The sequence below is a fragment of the Grammomys surdaster genome, unplaced genomic scaffold (assembly GCF_004785775.1).
Source record: "Grammomys surdaster isolate TR1022 unplaced genomic scaffold, NIH_TR_1.0 239, whole genome shotgun sequence".
Classification (NCBI taxonomy): Eukaryota; Metazoa; Chordata; class Mammalia; order Rodentia; family Muridae; genus Grammomys; species Grammomys surdaster.
Window position 1 is genome coordinate 7,290,461 of NW_021604684.1, and position 20,071 is coordinate 7,310,531.

At 39.8% G+C, this 20,071-nt stretch overlaps 1 protein-coding gene across 1 annotated transcript in view; it reads right to left on the minus strand.

Moving 5' to 3' along the window:
* Wdr7 (WD repeat domain 7) overlaps positions 1–20,071 on the minus strand; it is a 270,408-nt gene that overhangs the window by 6,174 nt on the left and 244,163 nt on the right. The window contains exon 26 of the mRNA XM_028774209.1: positions 2,246–2,350. Within this exon, the coding sequence (XP_028630042.1) occupies positions 2,246–2,350 (105 nt within the window). The remainder of the gene's footprint in view (positions 1–2,245; positions 2,351–20,071) is intronic.

Sequence of the window (20,071 nt, forward strand, 5' to 3'; positions counted from 1 at the left end):
ACCTGAGCGACATGGGTGTACACCAGGACAGCAGCAGGAGACTCCACCATTGCACTGGAGACTCTCTTTAATAAAACAAAACAAAACAAACAATAAAGCCAATGCAGTTCTGAAGAGCTGTGCTATTTTCTTGGACAGCCGGAATGATCTGTTTTCATGCCTTCCATTTACACTTTGAGCAACATAGGAGGTGACTGCATCTTTCACTCTGACGCTGTCAGAGGGAGGAAAGACCTGGAAGTGGCTGAGCTCTCTAGTGCAGATGGCACCAAGCAGCCTTTGGAGCAGGGAGTCTTATGGAGTCATGTTCACAGGCTCAGATGTTCTGGAAAAAGCCAGAAATGTCAGCGAGCCAGCAGAGAGGGACTAGATGAGGAATCAAGATGGCGCCATCTTGTATATGACCTTGGCTTCTAAAATAAGAATGGACACCCATGTGATCAGAATCTGGATGGGAGTGGAGATGTTTTGAGAAAACAATGAATGAATGTATTAAAAAAGAACCTTGATATAGTTAAGGGCAAGACAAAAGCTTACCACACAACAGATTCAAGAAAGTGTTAAAAAGCTATCAAACTGGGTTTATCTTTTCTGTAATACTGTACTTTCTTAGCTGAACAAAAGTTGACAAAAAAAAAAAAAGCAGGCTTGGCTTGCTCACTCTTTATAAAAAGGAAAGCATGGGGAAAACTAGTCACCTTGAGAACTAGGCTCCAAACTTGCTAATCCTTATTTCTGCAGTGTGGGTCAGAACCTAGCACCTGGAAACACAGGTAGTGTGTAAACACCCATCAAAGACTCCAGAAAAATAGGACCTAAAGGGAAATGTGCATGAAAGTACAGGTGGCATAATGGTGGCCCGCTGTATCAGATGTGAGTAGGAAAAAATGCAATTGGCCAAGCGCTCAGAGGGACTTGTGCTCTAAGCCCATCTGTGGGCACTAATGGTGCTCAGTAGAAATGCTGGACCTGTGGTTGCTCAGAGTGAAGACTGGGTGATGTCTCTGATAGATGGAGTTTAATATGAGTTAATTAAGGTGCTGAAGACACATTCTAGAAAAAGGGATAATGAGAAAATATCCTGGAAGGCTAAATGAGATTAAAAAGGAGAAAAAGGTTCTGACAGATTTGAAGGTGTCACATTTCAGTAGGATGTTGTTAATTAAACAGTTTATTGTATTTGCTTTACATTTTATTAGCTATTGATTTTGTTTTTAAACCATCATCAAGTTGTGTTAAAACCTTGTCAAAACTTTAATTTTATTTCTCAGCTTTTAAAGCTATGTAGCGCATTTGCATCCTCCAAAAAATGCAGTTGTCAACAAAATTTTAGAATAACCCCTGGTGGGAAGGGTATCTTGTTAACATTTTTCTAATTGTCAGAACTAAAAAGAGTTTAAAAAAGGAAGAGAAGATGGTAGTAATTAAACATTTAGTATGAAATAGTCTACTATAAAAATTAGTTGCTCAAAATTAGCATTTAGTTTCATCAATGTAAATATATATATATTCTCACATGTATCCCATGAAGGGCCAGATAAAGATATACAAGGTTATTTTTTAAATGTCTTGGATAGTTTACACATTAAGAACATTATGTGAGTACCAGTCTGGTAGTGCATGCCTATAATCCCAGCACTTAAAGGTGGAGGTAGGATACTGGATTTGAAACCAGCCTGGGTTATAAGGGAGAAACATCTCAAACAAAACAAAACAACAAAACTAAACTAAACAAACAACTCAGCATTCAAACAAAAACATAATGCAAACAAAAAAAGGAGACAAGGGGGCATGCATAAAATAAGTGTCCTATGCTCCACTAGAGCAGATCCAAGGACCTTGTTAGAAATTACTGTAAACTCCTGGCTTGAGTGCAGCTTCCCCAGGATTCATATCCACCTAGGCCTCACCATGTTCTTCCTCTACTGCTCATGGCTCCAGCAGGTGTCCCTTGCTCTGGAAGGCTTCCTAGCACATCGTTCTCAGATTCTCTGTACTGTAATTGCTTGCATGTTTACCTGTGCTTCCCTTAGCATGAAGCCTTGTGACAGTGGGTGCTTTCTTAGCCAGATTGCTGTGTTCTCAGCACACTGCACGTCAGTGCTGAGCACATAGTCAGCACTGGAACACTCACCATTTGTGTAAGGGAGGAAGGACGGGCACAGAGGAAGGCTGGTAGACTGGGCCATCACGAAGACTTCCCCACCTCAGCACATAAAGCAGCACATATTTAAGACTTGCTTACCTGCCAGAAACTAATGTGGCTGTCGGTGTTTGAGTAGGTGGCAAGATAACGCCCATCAGGAGCAAAGGACACTGCAGTGATTGGTCCCTTGTGTCCATGGATTGTCTGAAATAAAATTCATGGGCCATCAGTAACACACATTCCAAAGAACTCTTACAAGTACTTCTGTGAACATAATGTTGAACAGGTGATATCACAGATACTGGATACTGCAAAATCAGGTTATAAAAATTAAAAAAGTGAAAAAAAATTCTTCATGCATGTAATGCCATTAATCTTGTTTTGAGGAGTGGGTCTGTCTTCTATTTGAACATGTATGAGCCAAAAGAGAAAGTGCATTATTAGTGGACAAACCAGACTTAAATTTTCACATTAAAGGCTGTAATTTTGCACCAATGAGAATGGTGTGGTGGCTTACTCTTCATTGTCAACTTGACAACATCTGCAATTAACTAAAAGCCAAATGGCTAGATACACATGTGAGGGATTTATTTATTTATTTATTTATTTATTTATTTATTTATTTATTTTAAATTCCTTTAAGCGGGGGGGGGGGGACTGGCTTTTAATCTAGATCTTTGAGGTGGGAAGACACACCTTTAATACAAATCTTTTGAGCTGGGAAGATTCACTTTTAATTTGAACCACACTTTCTGCTGTCAGCCTATAGAAGACATGGGAAAAGGAAGCTTGCTCTCTCTGGCTGCACGCTCTGGCTCACTAGCTCATTCCTTCACTGGTGTTAGAGTCTACTTCTTTGGGATTCTGGTGCATACTGAAGACCACCTGACACATCCAACAGTGTGGACTGAACAGCTACTGGATTCTTGAACCTTCCATTGGTAGCCAGCCATTGTTGAACTAGCTGGATCACAGCCTGTCAGCCACTCTAATAAGTCCTCTTCATGTAGAAACAGATTCATCCTATCTGTTCTGTTCTAGTGAACCTCAACTAATTAAAAAACAAAGAAGAAGAATCACCAAAAATAACAAAGGAACTTGCTTATCTGAAGTGAAAGCCAAGCTAAACTGTATTGTAATCTTCTTGATGAGTCTCCTGAAACAAGAGACTTTTTCAACTCCTCAATAATTACACAATTTTCATGTTTTATCCTTAATTTGACACCAATAACACTGCGCTTAACTGTATACAACTGCAATTAGTATGCATATGTACATGTACACACTGGAGGTATGGGTACATATAAATCATGTTAACAGGGACAGTCTTGAACCTGTGCCAATAGCTATCATTGATTTAACCATGAATAATAAAAAGGAAGGTGTATTTTAGAGCAGGTCTCTGATAAAAATACACTCATCTGATGGGGTTAATATTTCTACAAAATACTGCATGCTAAGGAAATTAGAATAATAGTGTAAGCTAGCCACCTTCAACTCTTACACACCATACCTTCACTATGCTAGCTAACACCCAGGGTCTTCTCTTTAGTCTGTAATGGAGCAGGGAATGAGTATCAGTGGGCAAAGACTTGTGATGTCATTTGGGTCATAAAGGCTGTAAATTTTTATAAGAAATTTTATATAATTCATATCTGAAAGTTCAAGTGAGAAAGACTAGGGAGTACAGAAAGACATGAGCCAAGCACATTTCTTAATGGCCTTTGCTAGCTTCTTTCCTGCCATTTGATTTGATGGTCAAGGTAATCAAAGAGAGAATGCTATTCTGGTAATATAGGGCTGGGCTTTAGGCAGCAGAGGGAATGGGAACTGAGTCACACTGTCTGAGTGTGCATTTGACTCACTACTTATTCACTATGGAACCAGAGTCACATAATTTAACCTCAAGTATCAGTATCTATAGTACAGGGATGATGACACTGATAGTGACTGTGTGTCAAAGAGCTTTGTGGCAATTAAATGAACTAATATACATATTGTAATCTTCACAGTTCTTAGCACATAATAAACTCAACAAATACTATTGACATGTTTTTCTTATGCTTGTTTACCTAAGAATGACCACACAAATGTTAACAATCACATAACTCAGTTACTTAAGTACAGTGTTTTTTAAAATGACTCCTGCCCTAAAAGTCTAGAATGGTTTATGCCCAAATCAGGATCTTTGGGCATCATAGATTGTTTAAAAACAGACCTCAAACTGCCATTATCAAAGACCCGCGGGAGCTATCCATGGTGCTGGCAACAAGCATGCTAAATAGAGCAGTGGGTACATGTGCTGAATAGTTACTGAAGGAAACCAGTGCAATCAAACAGCATGAGAGAAATTTTCAAAAAAGTAAATGTCGTCTGGCATTGAGCTTAGAGAGCTCAATGGAAAAGCACTTTCATTTTTCAAGATTAGTACCCAGGTCTGGAAAACAACAACAAAAGATAAACAAACCTCATTTCCTTGGGGCCAATTTAAATCTCTATTTTTGGTTAAGATAAATAATTGGTGAAACCCTGGTTTATAATAGAGGGTCATCAAAGCCAAATCATCATCATTATCATCATGATCATCATGATCATCATCATCATGATCATCATCATCATCATCATTATTTTATACTGTGGATTGAACCCAGGGCCTTGAACAAGATGCAAGCACTACCACCAGATACCCCTAGCCCTGTACCGTAGACATTATTTTGTTTTCCTGCAAACTACTTAAGAAGGTTTGGGTCTGCATTTCTAACTTACCATATCTCATGTGAACTGAGCTGCTCAAGAGCTGGCTCTCACTTACACATGGCCACTTCAGCTTGGACACTTGCTTTTCACTAGTGTAGGACTGAGAACAGACCTATGGGCCAGACAAATTCACCTACAGAATACAGGCCTTTCATTGTAACTATATGATTCAAAACAGTTTCCTCCATGCTCTGGAATTTGATTACTCAACTAAAACCATAACCAGACTACAAATTTTTCTAAGAACACGTTGACCCTTCTTGAAAGCCTCAATGTCCAACTGAGTGGGGGTAGAGCAAGCACATTCTGGGCTGTGACCCTTTCACTATCCACACAGAATGCAATATCTGCTTCAGATTAGCATCCTGCCTCAATTAGCAATAAGTGGACTTTAAGCCAGGTACCCACAGAATGTCACATCTAACACCTAGGTAGCACACTTTCCTGGGAAAGTCATCCCTGCAGAAAACTAGAAACCAGGTCCACACTGCCCCATTCGGGATACATTTGGCCAGTCCACTCTATATCCTCATGTTCTATAGAGACTAGAGTCCAGAACATTTACATGATGGGCAGCTTTATGAGAGGAGATGTGGCTTCTCTAACAGATGCCATAAAACTCTTCCTGGTAATATTTTTGGAGGGAGGGAGGGAGGCAGTCAGGAAAATAGTTTGCTTACTAGATACATTTCCTTTTATGGTGAAACAGTTATTACATAATCCAATGGTATTTCCTTTACTGCCAGGAAGCTTAGAATTAAATTTATGCTCAGTTTGTGTCTAGTAATAAATACCGCATATAGACTGTGTTCATCTTCGGCCTGTTTTTATCTAAGTGGTTTGAAGTCCAGATATACACCAAGTTTAAATATATATTTCTTAGAAGTCTGTTTTGAACTAAGTAGGATTATCCTTTATAGCAGGTGAAAGAAAACACATGCAGGCAGCCCACAAATGCAGGTGTGCATGCGCGCGCGCGCACACACACACACACACACACACACACACACACACACACACACACACGTGTGATATAATGCTGCTGAGTTCCCTACAGAGATGCCTCTAAAGAGATCTACAGGAGGTCCAAGAGCACAGCTGCAGCTGACACACAGGTCTCTTGTGGATGAGGCAATCTGACGGGAGTAGGCCAGATGTTCTGCAGTCCACAGTGTGGTACAGCTGCTGAGGTCATCAGTGCCTCAGCCTGGACAGTGCTTTGGCCTCCATTATAATGAAATGTTGTCTTTTGTTCAGATTCTCTGGACTTGAGGATTGGTGCAGATATCACCTGAACTAACTTTAAACTCAACTCCCATGCTGCATTAGACACCCAGGTGTGGATGATCCCACTGAACTTGTAAGTGCCTTGCGAGGCAGCAAACCCAGTCTCAGATGCTAAACACTAAAAGCCATTTTCAAAACAACAGGTGTCTAAAGGTAGTCTGGCTGCTTTTTTATGTTCAAATGAGCATCAATGTCTTATGTGTGTTTTTCCCCAAAGGTATTGGTGTATGGAAAAGATAGAGATGGGATGAAGAAAATTGTCTACTTTTAAAGTTCTAGGAGGAATAAGAAATTCTGCAATTGTCCCAGTCAGAAGACAGAATACTACATGGTCCAATCCATTGCCTAATGAAAGAAAAGGATCTGAGGGACAAGATGAATAGTGAGCAGTGCTTACTCCTCTCACATGGTTCTGTTCTTATCTATGTGATTGAGACTCAAACAAAACATTTTGTTACTTTTAGCAAAGGTAGAAAAATTTATGAAAGTGGGTAAAATTTTGTTATAAATATGCAAAAGATTTACAAAGAATTGACTATGTATTTGTAAATAGTAGATAGAGCACAGATTGGTAGATGATGGATGGATGGATGGATGGATGGACAGACAGATAGGTAGGAGCATGGCCTACATGTCACAGCACCAATGTCTTGGAGACTGAGAAAGAAGTGTCTACTTTGAGAGAAGCATGGCTGAATCTGGAGTAATAAGGTAGATGTAATTTGAGGACACGGGGAGCTCTGTTCCCAGTGGCTACACATGTCCACAGAAGACCCAGTTATGTTTTCCACAGGGGCACCTTCCCCCAGAATGCACCGCAACAAGAATGCACCGCAACAAGCAGAGGACAGGTATGCAACTTATGCTTCAAAAGCACAAACATGGGAGATTCCTGCAGTTAAAAAAATGCCTGAACTGGTCTATAGAAACAAGAGATAGATTGGAGATGGCCATAATACTCAGGAAATGCGCAGAGAGCAAGTACAGAGTCCTAGAAAGGCAAGAACTAGCAATATGGACATTTTTTTTGGTACTAATAGCATTTAATGATGACCATGAATGCCACTGTGGGTCAAGCTCTGGTCACTCTGTGTAGTTTTTTTAATTTTACATATTCATATTTATAGCAGACAAATCAGAAAGGGACGTGGAAGGAAAGAGCCCAGCATACGATTTGCATGTCTTTCTGGATCCCAACACAGGAAGTCACACATTTCATGGCAGGCTGGCAAGGAGATAACTTCATAGCAGGGAAGAAACAAAGGTAGACAGCCTTCCCTGCTGGGCAAGGAAAAGGCTCATTTAAACACAGCCATTTCAGATGAGTTCAAAGGTTAAGATTGAATTTTATCCAAAGAAAAATATTCCCTGTTCTTTTCTTCCAAACAACCAACTAAGGAAAATGTCAGCAGATATTTGAGTCATCTCTCTGTTCGAGGAGACAAATGACAGGCTCGGCAAGTCACTAAGGTAGGTGTTAAGCTTACATCCATTAACCAGAGGGCCATCTCACTGTGGCTGCTCACAAGGCTTAGATCATAACACTACCAAACAGTGGATCAGCCGACAATGGCTAGTCCCAAAGCTCACGTGGACTTACAAACAATGGCATGCAGCACGCTCAAGCCCTTCTGGGCAAGCACTCTCAGGACCTTGTGAAGTTGCCAAAAGGACAACTTTTAAAATTTTCAGCAATAAGACCTATTTTTACAGACAGACTTATATTTCTAATTTTTTCTTAATCTTGAACTTTATCGGTTATCCATGGTTATTACACTTCACAATAGTAAATGTATAATAAACTAAAGACTTTCCTAGTGTAATTCTAAAAACAAAAAAGCCATTTCATTAGAAACTAGGAAAGATAATAACCAGGTGAGATGAACTTGCCTCTCTTTGCATATATGCATACGTATTTGGTTCTTTACTTTAATGTGCAGCTTCCTTTACTAACGCTCACAATGACCAAGTTTGCTCTGCTCCAAGGTTCATCAATTCATGGAATCATAAGCTAGAATCAATACAAAATACACTGGGTATTCTGCTGCAATTTCTTCTGGACATATATGCTATATATTTAATCAGCATTCCCTGTAGATTTCTCAAAAAAAAATTAACTTCAGTGGAAAGTGAATTAAACATCCTATTACTGAGATTACCTATAGAGGAAGGTATATTTAATGTTCTTAAATACAGGGCATGTAGGAGACATGTATGCTTAAAACTTCGTATCCTTAATGCAATCATATTGCCTAATGAGGAACGAAACCGAAACCTAAAGTTCGTGGTAATGCCATGACAAAGGTGAAAGCAGAAACATTTGCAGCATCTTCACTACTTCTAAGCCAGTGGAATATTATTCCCTACAGAAAAAAAAAAAATCAAAAGGCTATATTGCTTATGTCATAAGGATTATCAGTATGTAGATACTGAAATACTATTTAATTCATCAATGTCAGTTAGTTTATCCCCAAATGACGTATAAATCACTGTTAGTAACTGCAAATGGACAAAAGGGCTGGAGCTTTTTTTTTTTTTTTAAAGGAATAGAGTCTATTTCCTTGGCTTCCAATAATAAAACTTGTGGTAGCCCACTTTATGGTATTTACCCTTAAGTCTATTCCTACTGAGATGTTCAAATGATTCAAATATACTTGTCTTCTCCTCAAATGTCTATTTGTTTCAATCAGATAGTGATAGAAAATAATTCAATTCACTGACTAGTTCCAGTGCATCCTATTAGGAAGACATCATGCAAGTTGACCCTCATTCCAGACTTGGCCTAATATATAATCAAAAAGCACCACCTCAGCCTTCTTCTGAAAAGAAGATAAAGAGATTTAAAAAACTACCTATTTGTCAATCCTCAAGTCTGTTTCAAATCACTGTAACCTCACCAAGGGGCTTATGTGCTGAGACCGTGGGAAGGAACTGAGCCAATGAGAAAGGCTGGGCTCCCTTCAAGACTAGAGCACTTACCTTTACATTCTTTATTTTGTAAGACATTTTGTGTATCCAGAGAGAAAGAGGCAGGCTATGAATTTTATACGCATTCTTCTCCTAAGAACTGCTTCCTTTCTTTGCCTGCAGAGGACACACAACTAAATGGATCCATGAAAAACCACTGGCACTCAGGACTGTAGAGGAGAGCTGCCAATTAATGTGGAAGAACCACCATCCTCCTTGGGCTGAGGTGTCTGTGAGCCAGCCCAGTCTTCCTCCATCCTGCCCAGTGAAGAAACCAAGGCAGCTTCATGTTCAGAGGTTTAAACGCCTGCAGTTGAATCCAGGGGCTGCTTCATTGATTGCTCTTGCCTGACCAGCAGACCCTGTGTGTTCCCACATGTTTGTAAGACAGCTAGAAATCTATGTTCCCTCTAGACTGGATTTCCTGTAGGTTTGTTCTGAATTTGGAATCTTTTGCCTCAGCCTCTTGAGTGCTTCAATTATAGGCATTTGTCACTACACTGGGCTATGGAAACACATACACACACATACACATACACACACACACAGACACACACACACACACACACACACACACTCTAAAAGTAACTTTTAGTTCCACCTATTTTTTTAGAAGTACTTGTACAAAATGAGCCCTCTCGTTAAATCCATTCCCTTTAAGGAACTGCGCTGAGTCAGTGAATATGCACTTTCAGGTTTATTTTTAAGAGTTTGCATTTATTATCATCACTTGTGTCTGTATATGACGTGTGTTAGGGGATGCATGGAGAATGTGTGAAGGTCAGAGGACACGTTTGTGGAGTTGGTTCTTTCCTTCTACATGTTTTGATTGCTTTTAAAGACAAGGTCTCCCTATGTAGTTCAGGGTCTCCTGGAATGTGCTGTGTAGACCAGGCTGGCCTCAAACTCACAAAGCTTTGCCTTACTCTCGCTCCCAAGCACTGGGATTAATGATGTGTGTCACCATGCTGGGCTCTCCTAACCTTTAACATGAGTTCCAGGAACCTATCAAGGCTCCAGGCTGGTGCAGAAAATGTTTTTACCTATTTACTAATCATTTCTCCAGCCCATCTTCCAGACTCTGTGTTAGCGCATCTATAAAATCACAATACTTATCAGTTTTTTTTTCTAGAATGAGCAATTTTGAAGCTCTCTGTGCCAATTTTTAAACAGTGCATTTGTTCTAGAACTCAGAGTTGCCAGGTGCCTTTAAATGTTAAAATAGTAAGTTTAAAACTATAAGAGACATGTGTGTTTCCCCAAACCGCGCTTTGCTTTACAACAGGAACAATAGAGGCATCATTTACTAAAGGGTATTCAGTTGGTTTTATGGCTTAGGATAGAGACTAGTTGTTCTGGTTTGTTTTCCACAGTGATGAAAAGCAATTTGGAAAAGAAAGAGTTTAATGGCTTTCAGGTCTATCATGAGGGAAAGTAAGACAGGAGCTCAAGGTAGGAACCTAGACCTAGAAACTGAAGCAGCCAGCATGGGGACATGCTGCTATTAGCCTGCTCCTTAGGACTTGCTCAGTACTTCCCTCACACAGCCTAGGCCCACCTGCCCAGAGAAGACACTGCCCATGGCCCACATTGAACTGGGTATCCCCATATCAGTTAACAGTCAAGAAAGACATGTCCCTAGGCCAGTGTGATAGAGGTAACTGGTCAAATGAGATTCCCTCTCCCCAGGTATGCCTAGGTGTGCGTTAAGTTGACAAAAATTATGGCATTAGTCACCTTTGTGAAATAATAAAGGGTATACGGTATTTTAAAGGGGACAATTCTTTCAAAAGGAAATACATAAAGCCTTCTGTTAAATATAGGGATGTGCTAGCTTAACTAATGATAAATATAAGCTCTTCTCATATTTCATTTGTTTGCATTTCTGGACATACACTCATGCACACAACTTGATCACTTATTTATTATCATACACTGGAGAAGTTTTTCTGTGTAGTATGCTACAGTGTTCTGATCAAGTTTGTTTGGAACTCTGCAGTTATCCATTGAAACAGTGGTGTAGACAGTAATATGATTTCTAGGCCAGCTTCTAGAAGCCTATAGAATCCTTCATATTTGAGGATTTACAGTGCCAGTTCACTCTCCGAAGCACTACTTTGAACAGTTTCAATGAAGGAAAACATTTCCAATTCCATGTCTGACAATAGGAACCTAAGTATCTGTTGCAGGAACCAGAAACTCAACATTTCTAGATATACAAGGGATGACTCAATGTATTACTTAAGTGAGGCGTGAGACTGTATGGCATGTGCAGAAAAGAATAAGATTAACTGTCCTTCTCTAAGCTAAAACCAGGGAGACTCTTCTTTTATCTCCTAATATTCTTTGGGTAAGTATTGAAGTATGGGATTACTGTAAGGGTAGGTAGGAAACCTTGGTAATTTTCTGGCTATAAATTATATGTGTATGAGAGAGAGAGAGAAAGAGAGAGAGAGAGACAGAGAGAGAGAGACAGAGAGAGAGAGACAGAGAGAGAGACAGAGAGAGACAGAGAAAGAGAGAGACAGAGAGACAGAGACAGAGAGACAGAGAGAACAAGAACATGAACATTCGGGAGTACACAGAGGGATAGAAAGACAGAACGAACACGCCATCAGAGGGTGAAAGTCTATCCTTGGGAGGGTGGTGTCTGTGAAGCCTCCAGGATGGCTAGGATTTGTAGTCCAGGGCTAAGCAGACTAAAGACAGCAGGAAGGACTGGGGACTGTTACTGAGCATGTGTGGTGAGCCCACCTTGAGAGAACTTCTCTTAAACCCAATGAAGACAGTGTCTTTAAAACTACTCACAGAAGATGCTGTGCTACCTAAGCTGTCATGTTCCCCAAATGATTTAGACACCAAAATAAGCTCATTTAATACTACATTAAGTCTTACTTTTTTTTTTTTTTTTTTTTTTGCTGTTGGAGATTTTAAAAAAAAACATGATTGACATGGTTTATTTATGTATTTTGTGTGTGTGGGCATGCACACGCACATGGCTGTCTGCCTGCCTTTGTGTATGTTTGAATTTGACACTGGGTGCCTTCCCATTTTTCCTTATTTTTTGAGACAAGCTGTCTCACTGCACTGGAATGCACTGGTTGAGGACACTGGACAGTTAACAAGCTCCAGTCTCTGCTTCCCTATCCTTGGAGTTACAAGAGTGCAGCTCGTAGGCTGAGGAGCTGAACTCAGATCCTTAGACTTGCAGGGCAAGCATTTTTACCAAGTAATCCATCTCTCCAGGTTCTAGATATTAGTATTTGTGAAGATACAACTTATTTTTAAATAAAACGTAAATAACCTGATCTTCTGAGTACTTATAGAGTAAATATTAGAGTGTTAGCAAACACACTAAAAAGTAAGAATGCTTTTTAAGGATATAGGGGAAAAGCATAAAATGTTATTTTCTATATTTTAATAGACAGCTTATTTCAAACATTAGAAGTCTTGGCACAGGTGTACAGCTTAGGGGTATAGCTTGTTCTTAGAGAGAGTAGAAAGTGATGGGTTTGATTCTCAGCACACACATGCAACAATAACAATGACAACAACAAAATAAAACCAAAACTATCACCACCACAACAAAAAAACCAGAAACCAAAGTCAAACACATACTTAGTCTTAACATGAAATGGTGTTGCTTTGCAATTCTGCTTATAAAAATTCTTCACAAAATTTAAGCAAATGAAGAAACAAAAATCACAGAATGGCTAATTCCTGAGGCTTGGCTGTGTTTAAGTTTTGCATCAATGAGTCCTTTAGTCAGTTTACACAAGTTCACCTCACCAGGGTCTCATCAGTATTTAACTTTTATTTGATGATGTCTTAAACAGTGGTAAGAAAAGTTGCAGTAAAAATGTATATTTTACTTACACAAATAAGATACATGGCTGACATTTTAAAAGTAAGGCTCCTGGCACTAGTTGTTAGGGCTGTTTAGAATGTGAATTGTACTTTGACTTCGGGCAGCAGTAAATCCAAGGACAATAGTGACTGACTCTGACTATAGGCATAAAATACATTTATCACTGAAATGACATGCCCGCTGCCAGTCAGTGTGTGTCTCTCATTTGTTAGGGGCTCTCCTGCTGTGACTCCCTCATTACAATTTGCTTTTACTTCCTGGGCAAATGACAAGTAGAAAATGAGGCAGTTTCTTTCTTGACCAAACTTAATCCAGAAAAAAATGAGATGACAGCTGCAGCCACCCAAGTGTTTCAGAGCATTTTCCAAGTGTTTGTTGTGTACTTGAAACATCAGATCACGAAACATGATGGACAACAGGTTACCTCATCTTCCTAGTCTAGAGCCAAAGGGGGAAAAATGTTTTAGAAACAGAGTATTTTTTGCTTATGACTTGGAGTACCTCATTCATTCAATTAAATAACTTTTGCTTTAGATACACACTGTAGAACATCTTGGATGCTTTAGAAAGAATATTCAGCTGAAGTCTGAAGTCTGAGTCTGGAAAAGCCAGAGCCTGTACTAGGTGCTTTGTTTTGACAACTTCCTTGTAGTGTGTGTGTGTGTGTGTGTGTGTGTGTGTGTGTGTGTGTGTAAATGAAAATCATAGTCACGGGCATGGTTGTGTTTAATTTTTGACGCACCAATTTCTAGTGCTGGTTTGAGATAACTCAGTCTACAGTACATTATTACAAAAGCTGGGAAGCAATCACAAAAATGCTAAAGTCATTTCCACCAAAGGGTAGACAAATAAACTGCAGACATGAAGACTGTCCCGATGATCACAGTTGTCTGCAAAATTCTGCTCTGATATAAACAAGCCCACCTTTCCAGTCAAATTCAAATCTGGGATTCTGTAGGTACAAGTTTAGTATCACTTATCAGCAAGTTAACAGATTGGAATATAGGTTCATGGATGGATATACACATGCTGAGTTAAATAATCCAGCCCCTCCCACAGCCACACATACATACACAGCCACACAAACACATGTGCACATGCACGCGCACATGCACGCGCACACACACACACCTGCCTGTGGTGGTGACAAAACGGAATGCATTGCTATTATTCATCCAACTATAACTCCATAACCAGCACACTGAGTACAGCACATTATAATACCCCATGAAAGCAGTTATACACATGTATGAACAGGAAAATGCATCAGAAAAGAATAAATTGTGTGATGTGATGCTTGTGTTGCTACTGCCTGGAAGTAGTGAGAAATGGACTCACGGAAGGCTGGCTGCTTAGAGCGAGAGGCTAAAAGGCTGCCTCGTGGAATGCATTTTCTAGGTTCATCAGGCCTCAGTGGATACTGCTCCCACCATGTCCCCTGGGGAACCTTAACCACAACCTACCACCTCAGCCAGGAAGCCTTTCCTGTAAACGGCTCCAAGTGTGCCTTTCCTAGAACTGTAGTCTATCACTCTGTAGTAGATCTGTGCATGTCGCAAGTGACAGTGCTTTCTTTCCAATAAGCCATACATTTTTGCTCAATTTATAATACTGCGTATTGATTCAGGATTGCCTGGCCAGAAGATTCTTAGCCTTTTCATTTTCTAGATCTAAATCTAAAATTATTTCTTACTGTCTGCTCGCATTTACATTCAACCAAAAAGGTAGAAGGGATTTAAACAGGTTCCAGAAACTGTAAGTTCAAACTTCTATGCATGAGAAACTAGAAATTTATTTATTTATTTATTTTTGGTTTTTCGAGACAGGGTTTCTCTGTGTAGCCCTGGCTGTCCTGGAACTCACTCTGTAGACCAGGCTGGCCTCGAACTCAGGAATCTGCCTGCCTCTGCCTCCCAAGTGCTGGGATTAAAGGTGTGCGCCACCACTGCCCAGCTAGAAAATCATTTTTATACTAAATAAACAGCACAGCAACCATAAACAGCACAGAATGAAACATAACACTTCTCCCTGAAGGAAACCTCTGGACACTTTCCAGAGCAACCAAACCTCAAGAAAACCATGAACTCACACAGCTTGGACCTACAATGCACTGTTAGTTCTAGAAAGGTCTTTTTCATTTCTGCACCCTTGTGATTTAGTGAAGTACAGCTATGTGCACTTTCTGATTCTCAACAAACTAATCCTCTTCCAAAGATTACAAAATTACCAAAAACCAAAACGAGCGCGGGGAGGAGATGCCGATCTGCCCACAGGAGAGTACTGTGTTACCTTTAACTAACGTAACATCCAATAGCAGGACCTGAAAGCAAAAATGTAACATCCAATAGCAGGACCTGAAAGTAAAAATGAATATTCAATAAAGGAATAAAACCAGGATTTTTCCACCATTTTAAATCAATACCTTCCATATTAAGAAAAATATCAAATGAGATACTACAAGATCGGTGAAACAGATATGAAAAATGCAACATTATTATTTATTAAGCCCTTTCTTCCCCTTGGTCACTGAATTAATTCTGTTTTATTACAGTCTATGAAAATATAAATGTAATTCTGGCTAATTAAATACAAATACTAACATATCTGTAAAGCTCTTTCAGAGAGGAAAGAATTATATAGTCTTTTGGTTTAAGAACATCCTCCTTAAATGTGTGTGTTTCCTAACACTGTCTCTGGTTATTGGGCGTGGTTTGTTTTTTATGTCGAGCTATAGTGCTACTGTGAGATGAAAGCACAAGAATTTGTCACAGTCAATGTTGCCTTACCAATTTAAATTACATATTGAGAATTCATTTCATTTAAGAAATGCAGCGCTCTTCATCACAACGCTTGTTGACTATATTAAGAGACTGCTGGCACCCTCCTGCATTAATACATTGCTGGCACTACCCAGTATGTGGCGAGTTTGGAAACCCCAGCCACTAACCACCTGAAGTCTCAAACTTTGTAGCTGGTAAATAAAGAGAAGCTATTCTAACCTGGAGTTCATGAGACTAAGAGAATGCTGGGGCAGCAGGCAACTGAACTTTTCTCTCTCTATGATGGTTGCTATGGTGCATAGTTCACAGGAAGTCTACTTACTGGAAGGGGGTTGAAATCCTTGATAAGCACAAGCCTACAAAATTACGTTCTTACATAATTTTGCCTAATTTAGACTAATGAATTGCTTAAACTTGCCCAAGTGCATTTTGCCAGGGGCCACAAGAGTTTAAGATTTAGTTATTTGAGGGAAACTTCAAGTAAAATCACAAAAAAAGGACAAACTCCTATTCTTGAGATGATAAATCATGCAAAATGACCTAAAAATTAACAGAACATTAAAAAGAAGGGGCTGGGGTTGCTGCATCTCTAGAAAACCTGGAGTGTCCATGAGTTTTCAGTTAGTTAACAAACAGTGCATGCAAATGCGCCCTTAAACAGAAATGGGGCAATAGTCCTAATTGCTCTCTTTTAACCAATAACATAAAATGTGTGTTAGGAAGAGTCTGAGTCCCCGAGAGCTTATCATGCACTGACAACAACATATCTGCCTGATTCTTGTAGAATATGTATCCAGTAATGTAAAGAGCATCCTGGGGGACGACTGCTCACTTTACAGGAAAATACTATTCTGTGAAAGGGTTTCCTATAAATCAGCATGAACAGGAAAAAAAGAGACACGCATCCCCCTTGCTTAGACAGAAGCCCCTTCTGACTGTCTGAGCTAAAGTGCTCTGCTCACACAGAACCTCCCCAGAGCTAAGAGCTCAAACAGCCTATCTAGGGAGACCTGGGTAAATTAGATACATTTCTGCATTTCTTTTTGATACAAATTCAATTTTTTAAGAGCTTTTCCCCCAGACAAGATGCCAATTTCAAATCTCAGTCCTCAGTGATTTGGCTTCAGTGTGGTCAGCAGTTTCCTGCTTCTCGGGCAGCCTGGTCTCATGATAGCAAGTGGCTTCATTCCCAAGAAAAATAAATGGTAAAAAGAAAAAAAAAAAAACCTAAATTGATGAGTATGTCGAGCTTGTTATGTGTGTGTCGGCTTGTTTTTGAGACATGGTCTCATTATGTTGCTCTGCTAAGCCAGAATCCTTTAGGTAGACCAGGCTGCCTTTGAACTCAGAGCTTTGCCTGCTTCTGCTGGGATTAGAAGCCTGAGTAACCACATCTGGCCCAAACTACGTTTTTGTTTGTTTGGTTTGGTTTTTTATTTATGTTTTGAGCAAAGCTAAATTTAGGCAGAAACTTCAGCAAATCTTTGATTTCTGGATGCCAAGTCCTTGGTGTCAGATATGCTTCCTCATGCCCATCAGAATTTACATAAACAGCCTGGCTATTCTAAAATAACTCAGAAGGCTTCCCCATTGCTTAGGAGGTCAACTGATTAGTCTACTCAGAGAGCTGCTCTCCACGCCCAGTTACTTTGCTTCCTTCAACTTATTTCACATGTGCCACAGACGGACCACAGCATCAACCACCCGCAATATTAGTGCACTGTAGCTTTGACTTTAGGAGGGACAAAACAGTTTCAAGAATTGCGGGTCATTAGCATAGCGAACTAGACTGCATGAGAGTCTCCATCTGTGACAACTCTGGCTAAACTTCAGACTTTTTTCATTCATGGCCAAACACAGGGCATATAGCTAATATGGCCATGGGATGCTCTTTACCAAAAATATTAACAAATGCTATAGGTCCTTGACCATCTTGTCTCTGAAGTTGAAGCTCAGTGGAATACTTGGAAAGGGACTGATCAGCCACAGGGCAGGATTGAAGGAGACAGAGCACAAGAAGTCTGTTATGCTTCACCATTATCTGAAGAAAAAGCCTGTGTCCTGTGGTAGCTCCTACCTAGTACTCAGAAAGGTTTTCCATTGCTATCCCAGTTCCATAGAACCCTAACCTTAAACTTTTCACTCTTACTCCAAATTAATATTTGAGATATTTTAGAAAAAGAGTTAACTATGAATGCTAGAAATGCAGTATTTTCTATTTTTTAGATAAAATTCAAGCATTATTTTATTGGTAAAATCAGCATAAAATTCATTCCCTTAGGAGTAGCCTGCATGAAGACGACGTTCAGTTTTGTCTGGATCCTGCTTCTACCATTTCTGAGATGCTTAGCTTGCTAAGAAACACTCTATGAAGACAACTCTTCTTTACAGAGATATTCAAAACTTCCTTTATACAGACAGGCTTTAATGTGCAATTAAGAGTCCACACACAAGCCAGGCACCCTGGCCTGGTTCCCAAGTCTAAGGCATTCTCATGTATTGTGCTACATTTGACTACTGACTTGTTTAACCTGGACTGGATCCTCAGGCTGGGGGAATGCTACAAAAGACCAGTTGTCTTAAGCAAGACAGGTACGGAAAGAAGAAGCTTTTGTATGGTTAGCTGAATTACTCTATTTCACTGTCAGTACAACATACAGGCAAATGATATGAGCTTGAGGTTGCAGTACACTGAGCCTTTACAATTTCAACTAATTATTGTGTTAATAAAAAAACCAAGATGTTAAAATTGGAAAAATGTGTTTTTAACAAAAAGTTGAAAGGCATAAATAGTCCTCACATGAATCCATAATAAAAAACTTAACTGTGAGCATGGTGCCTGCTCTCCTGATGGTTCTTGTACTGCCTGGTTTTGTGTGTCAACTTGACACAAGCTAGAGTTATCACAGAGAAAGGAGCCTCCCTTGAGGGAATGCCTCCATGAGATCCAGCTGTAAGGCATTTTCTCAATTAATGATCAAGGATGGGAGGGTCCATTGTGGGTGGTGCCATCCCTGGACTGGAAGTCTTGGGTTCTATAAGAAAGTAAGCTGAGCAAGGCAGGGGAAACAAGTAACATCCCTCCATGGCCTCTGCATCAGCTCCTGCTTCCTGACCTGCTTGAGTTCCAGTCCTGATTTCCTTTGGTGATGAACAGCAATGTGGAAGTGTAAGCTGAATAAATCCTTTCCTCCTCAACTTGCTTCTTGATCATGATGATTTGTGCAGGAATAAAAACCGTAACTAAGACAGTTCTCATACCTCTCTAGCGATCTCTGGATACCACTTAGAATCAGAGTTCTGGTATTTTCATTTTAATTAGCATCCTCTCTGTCACCAGTGAGTCATTTCAAATGGGAGCAAATTACTAAAGACTGACCCCCAGCCCCACCATCCATGAGCATCAACAGACCTTCCACAGGGCCTTGGGATTCAAAGCTCATTTTATTTGGTACTATAAGTTAGTGTACTCTAAAGTTTTAGTCTCTCTCTCTTTCACACCTCCTTGACATGTGTCTTGACATGTGTGTGTCTGTGTGTGTGTGTGTGTGTTTGTACTCTCTAGTTCAATTTCAATGGTCACTCACCTTCAAGATCATTTTGACCTCAAATGCTCACTTTCTCCCTCTCTTTATTCTCTGTGCAGGATCAGGGAAGGCATGTGCCTTGGTTCTAGTCAGAAGAGCAGGAGGTGAGCAAACAGAGCAGAACTGTAATACTGAGAGGAATCAGAGTTCATACAGTACACACGGGTAGTGCAGTTGGGAACTAGTGAAGAGCTAAGCTACCCTTGGGTTTATCAACAGATAAGGACAGTAGTTCATTTAACTAAAAATGTGACCTAGAGGATGAGAGGTAGAGAGATAGTAAAGAAGGAAATAGCATGAGCAAAGAAAGAGCTTAAGGTCAGACAGAAAAGCTGATTGGAGCAAATAAAAGTAATCCAGTCATTCTGGCCTGTTGTGAGGCTGGAACAATTAGTAGGTAAAAGCAGAAAACCATGCGGAAGCAAATTTTACTTCATAAGCATTATGAAGTATTATTTATATTATAGAGTGTACATTATAGCATCAATATTTCTGTTAATTTAGTATTTATAGATTTATACTCAAAACCATTACAGAAAGTTTCAAATTATATACAGTAGAACAAAACTGAAAATATCAGTCATGATAACTTTAATCATACTTGCTCTACCTTGACCTACCTTCTTGCTCTTCCCACACTGACCTGAAGTAAATCTTTAAAGCCCTAAGACCCTATCAA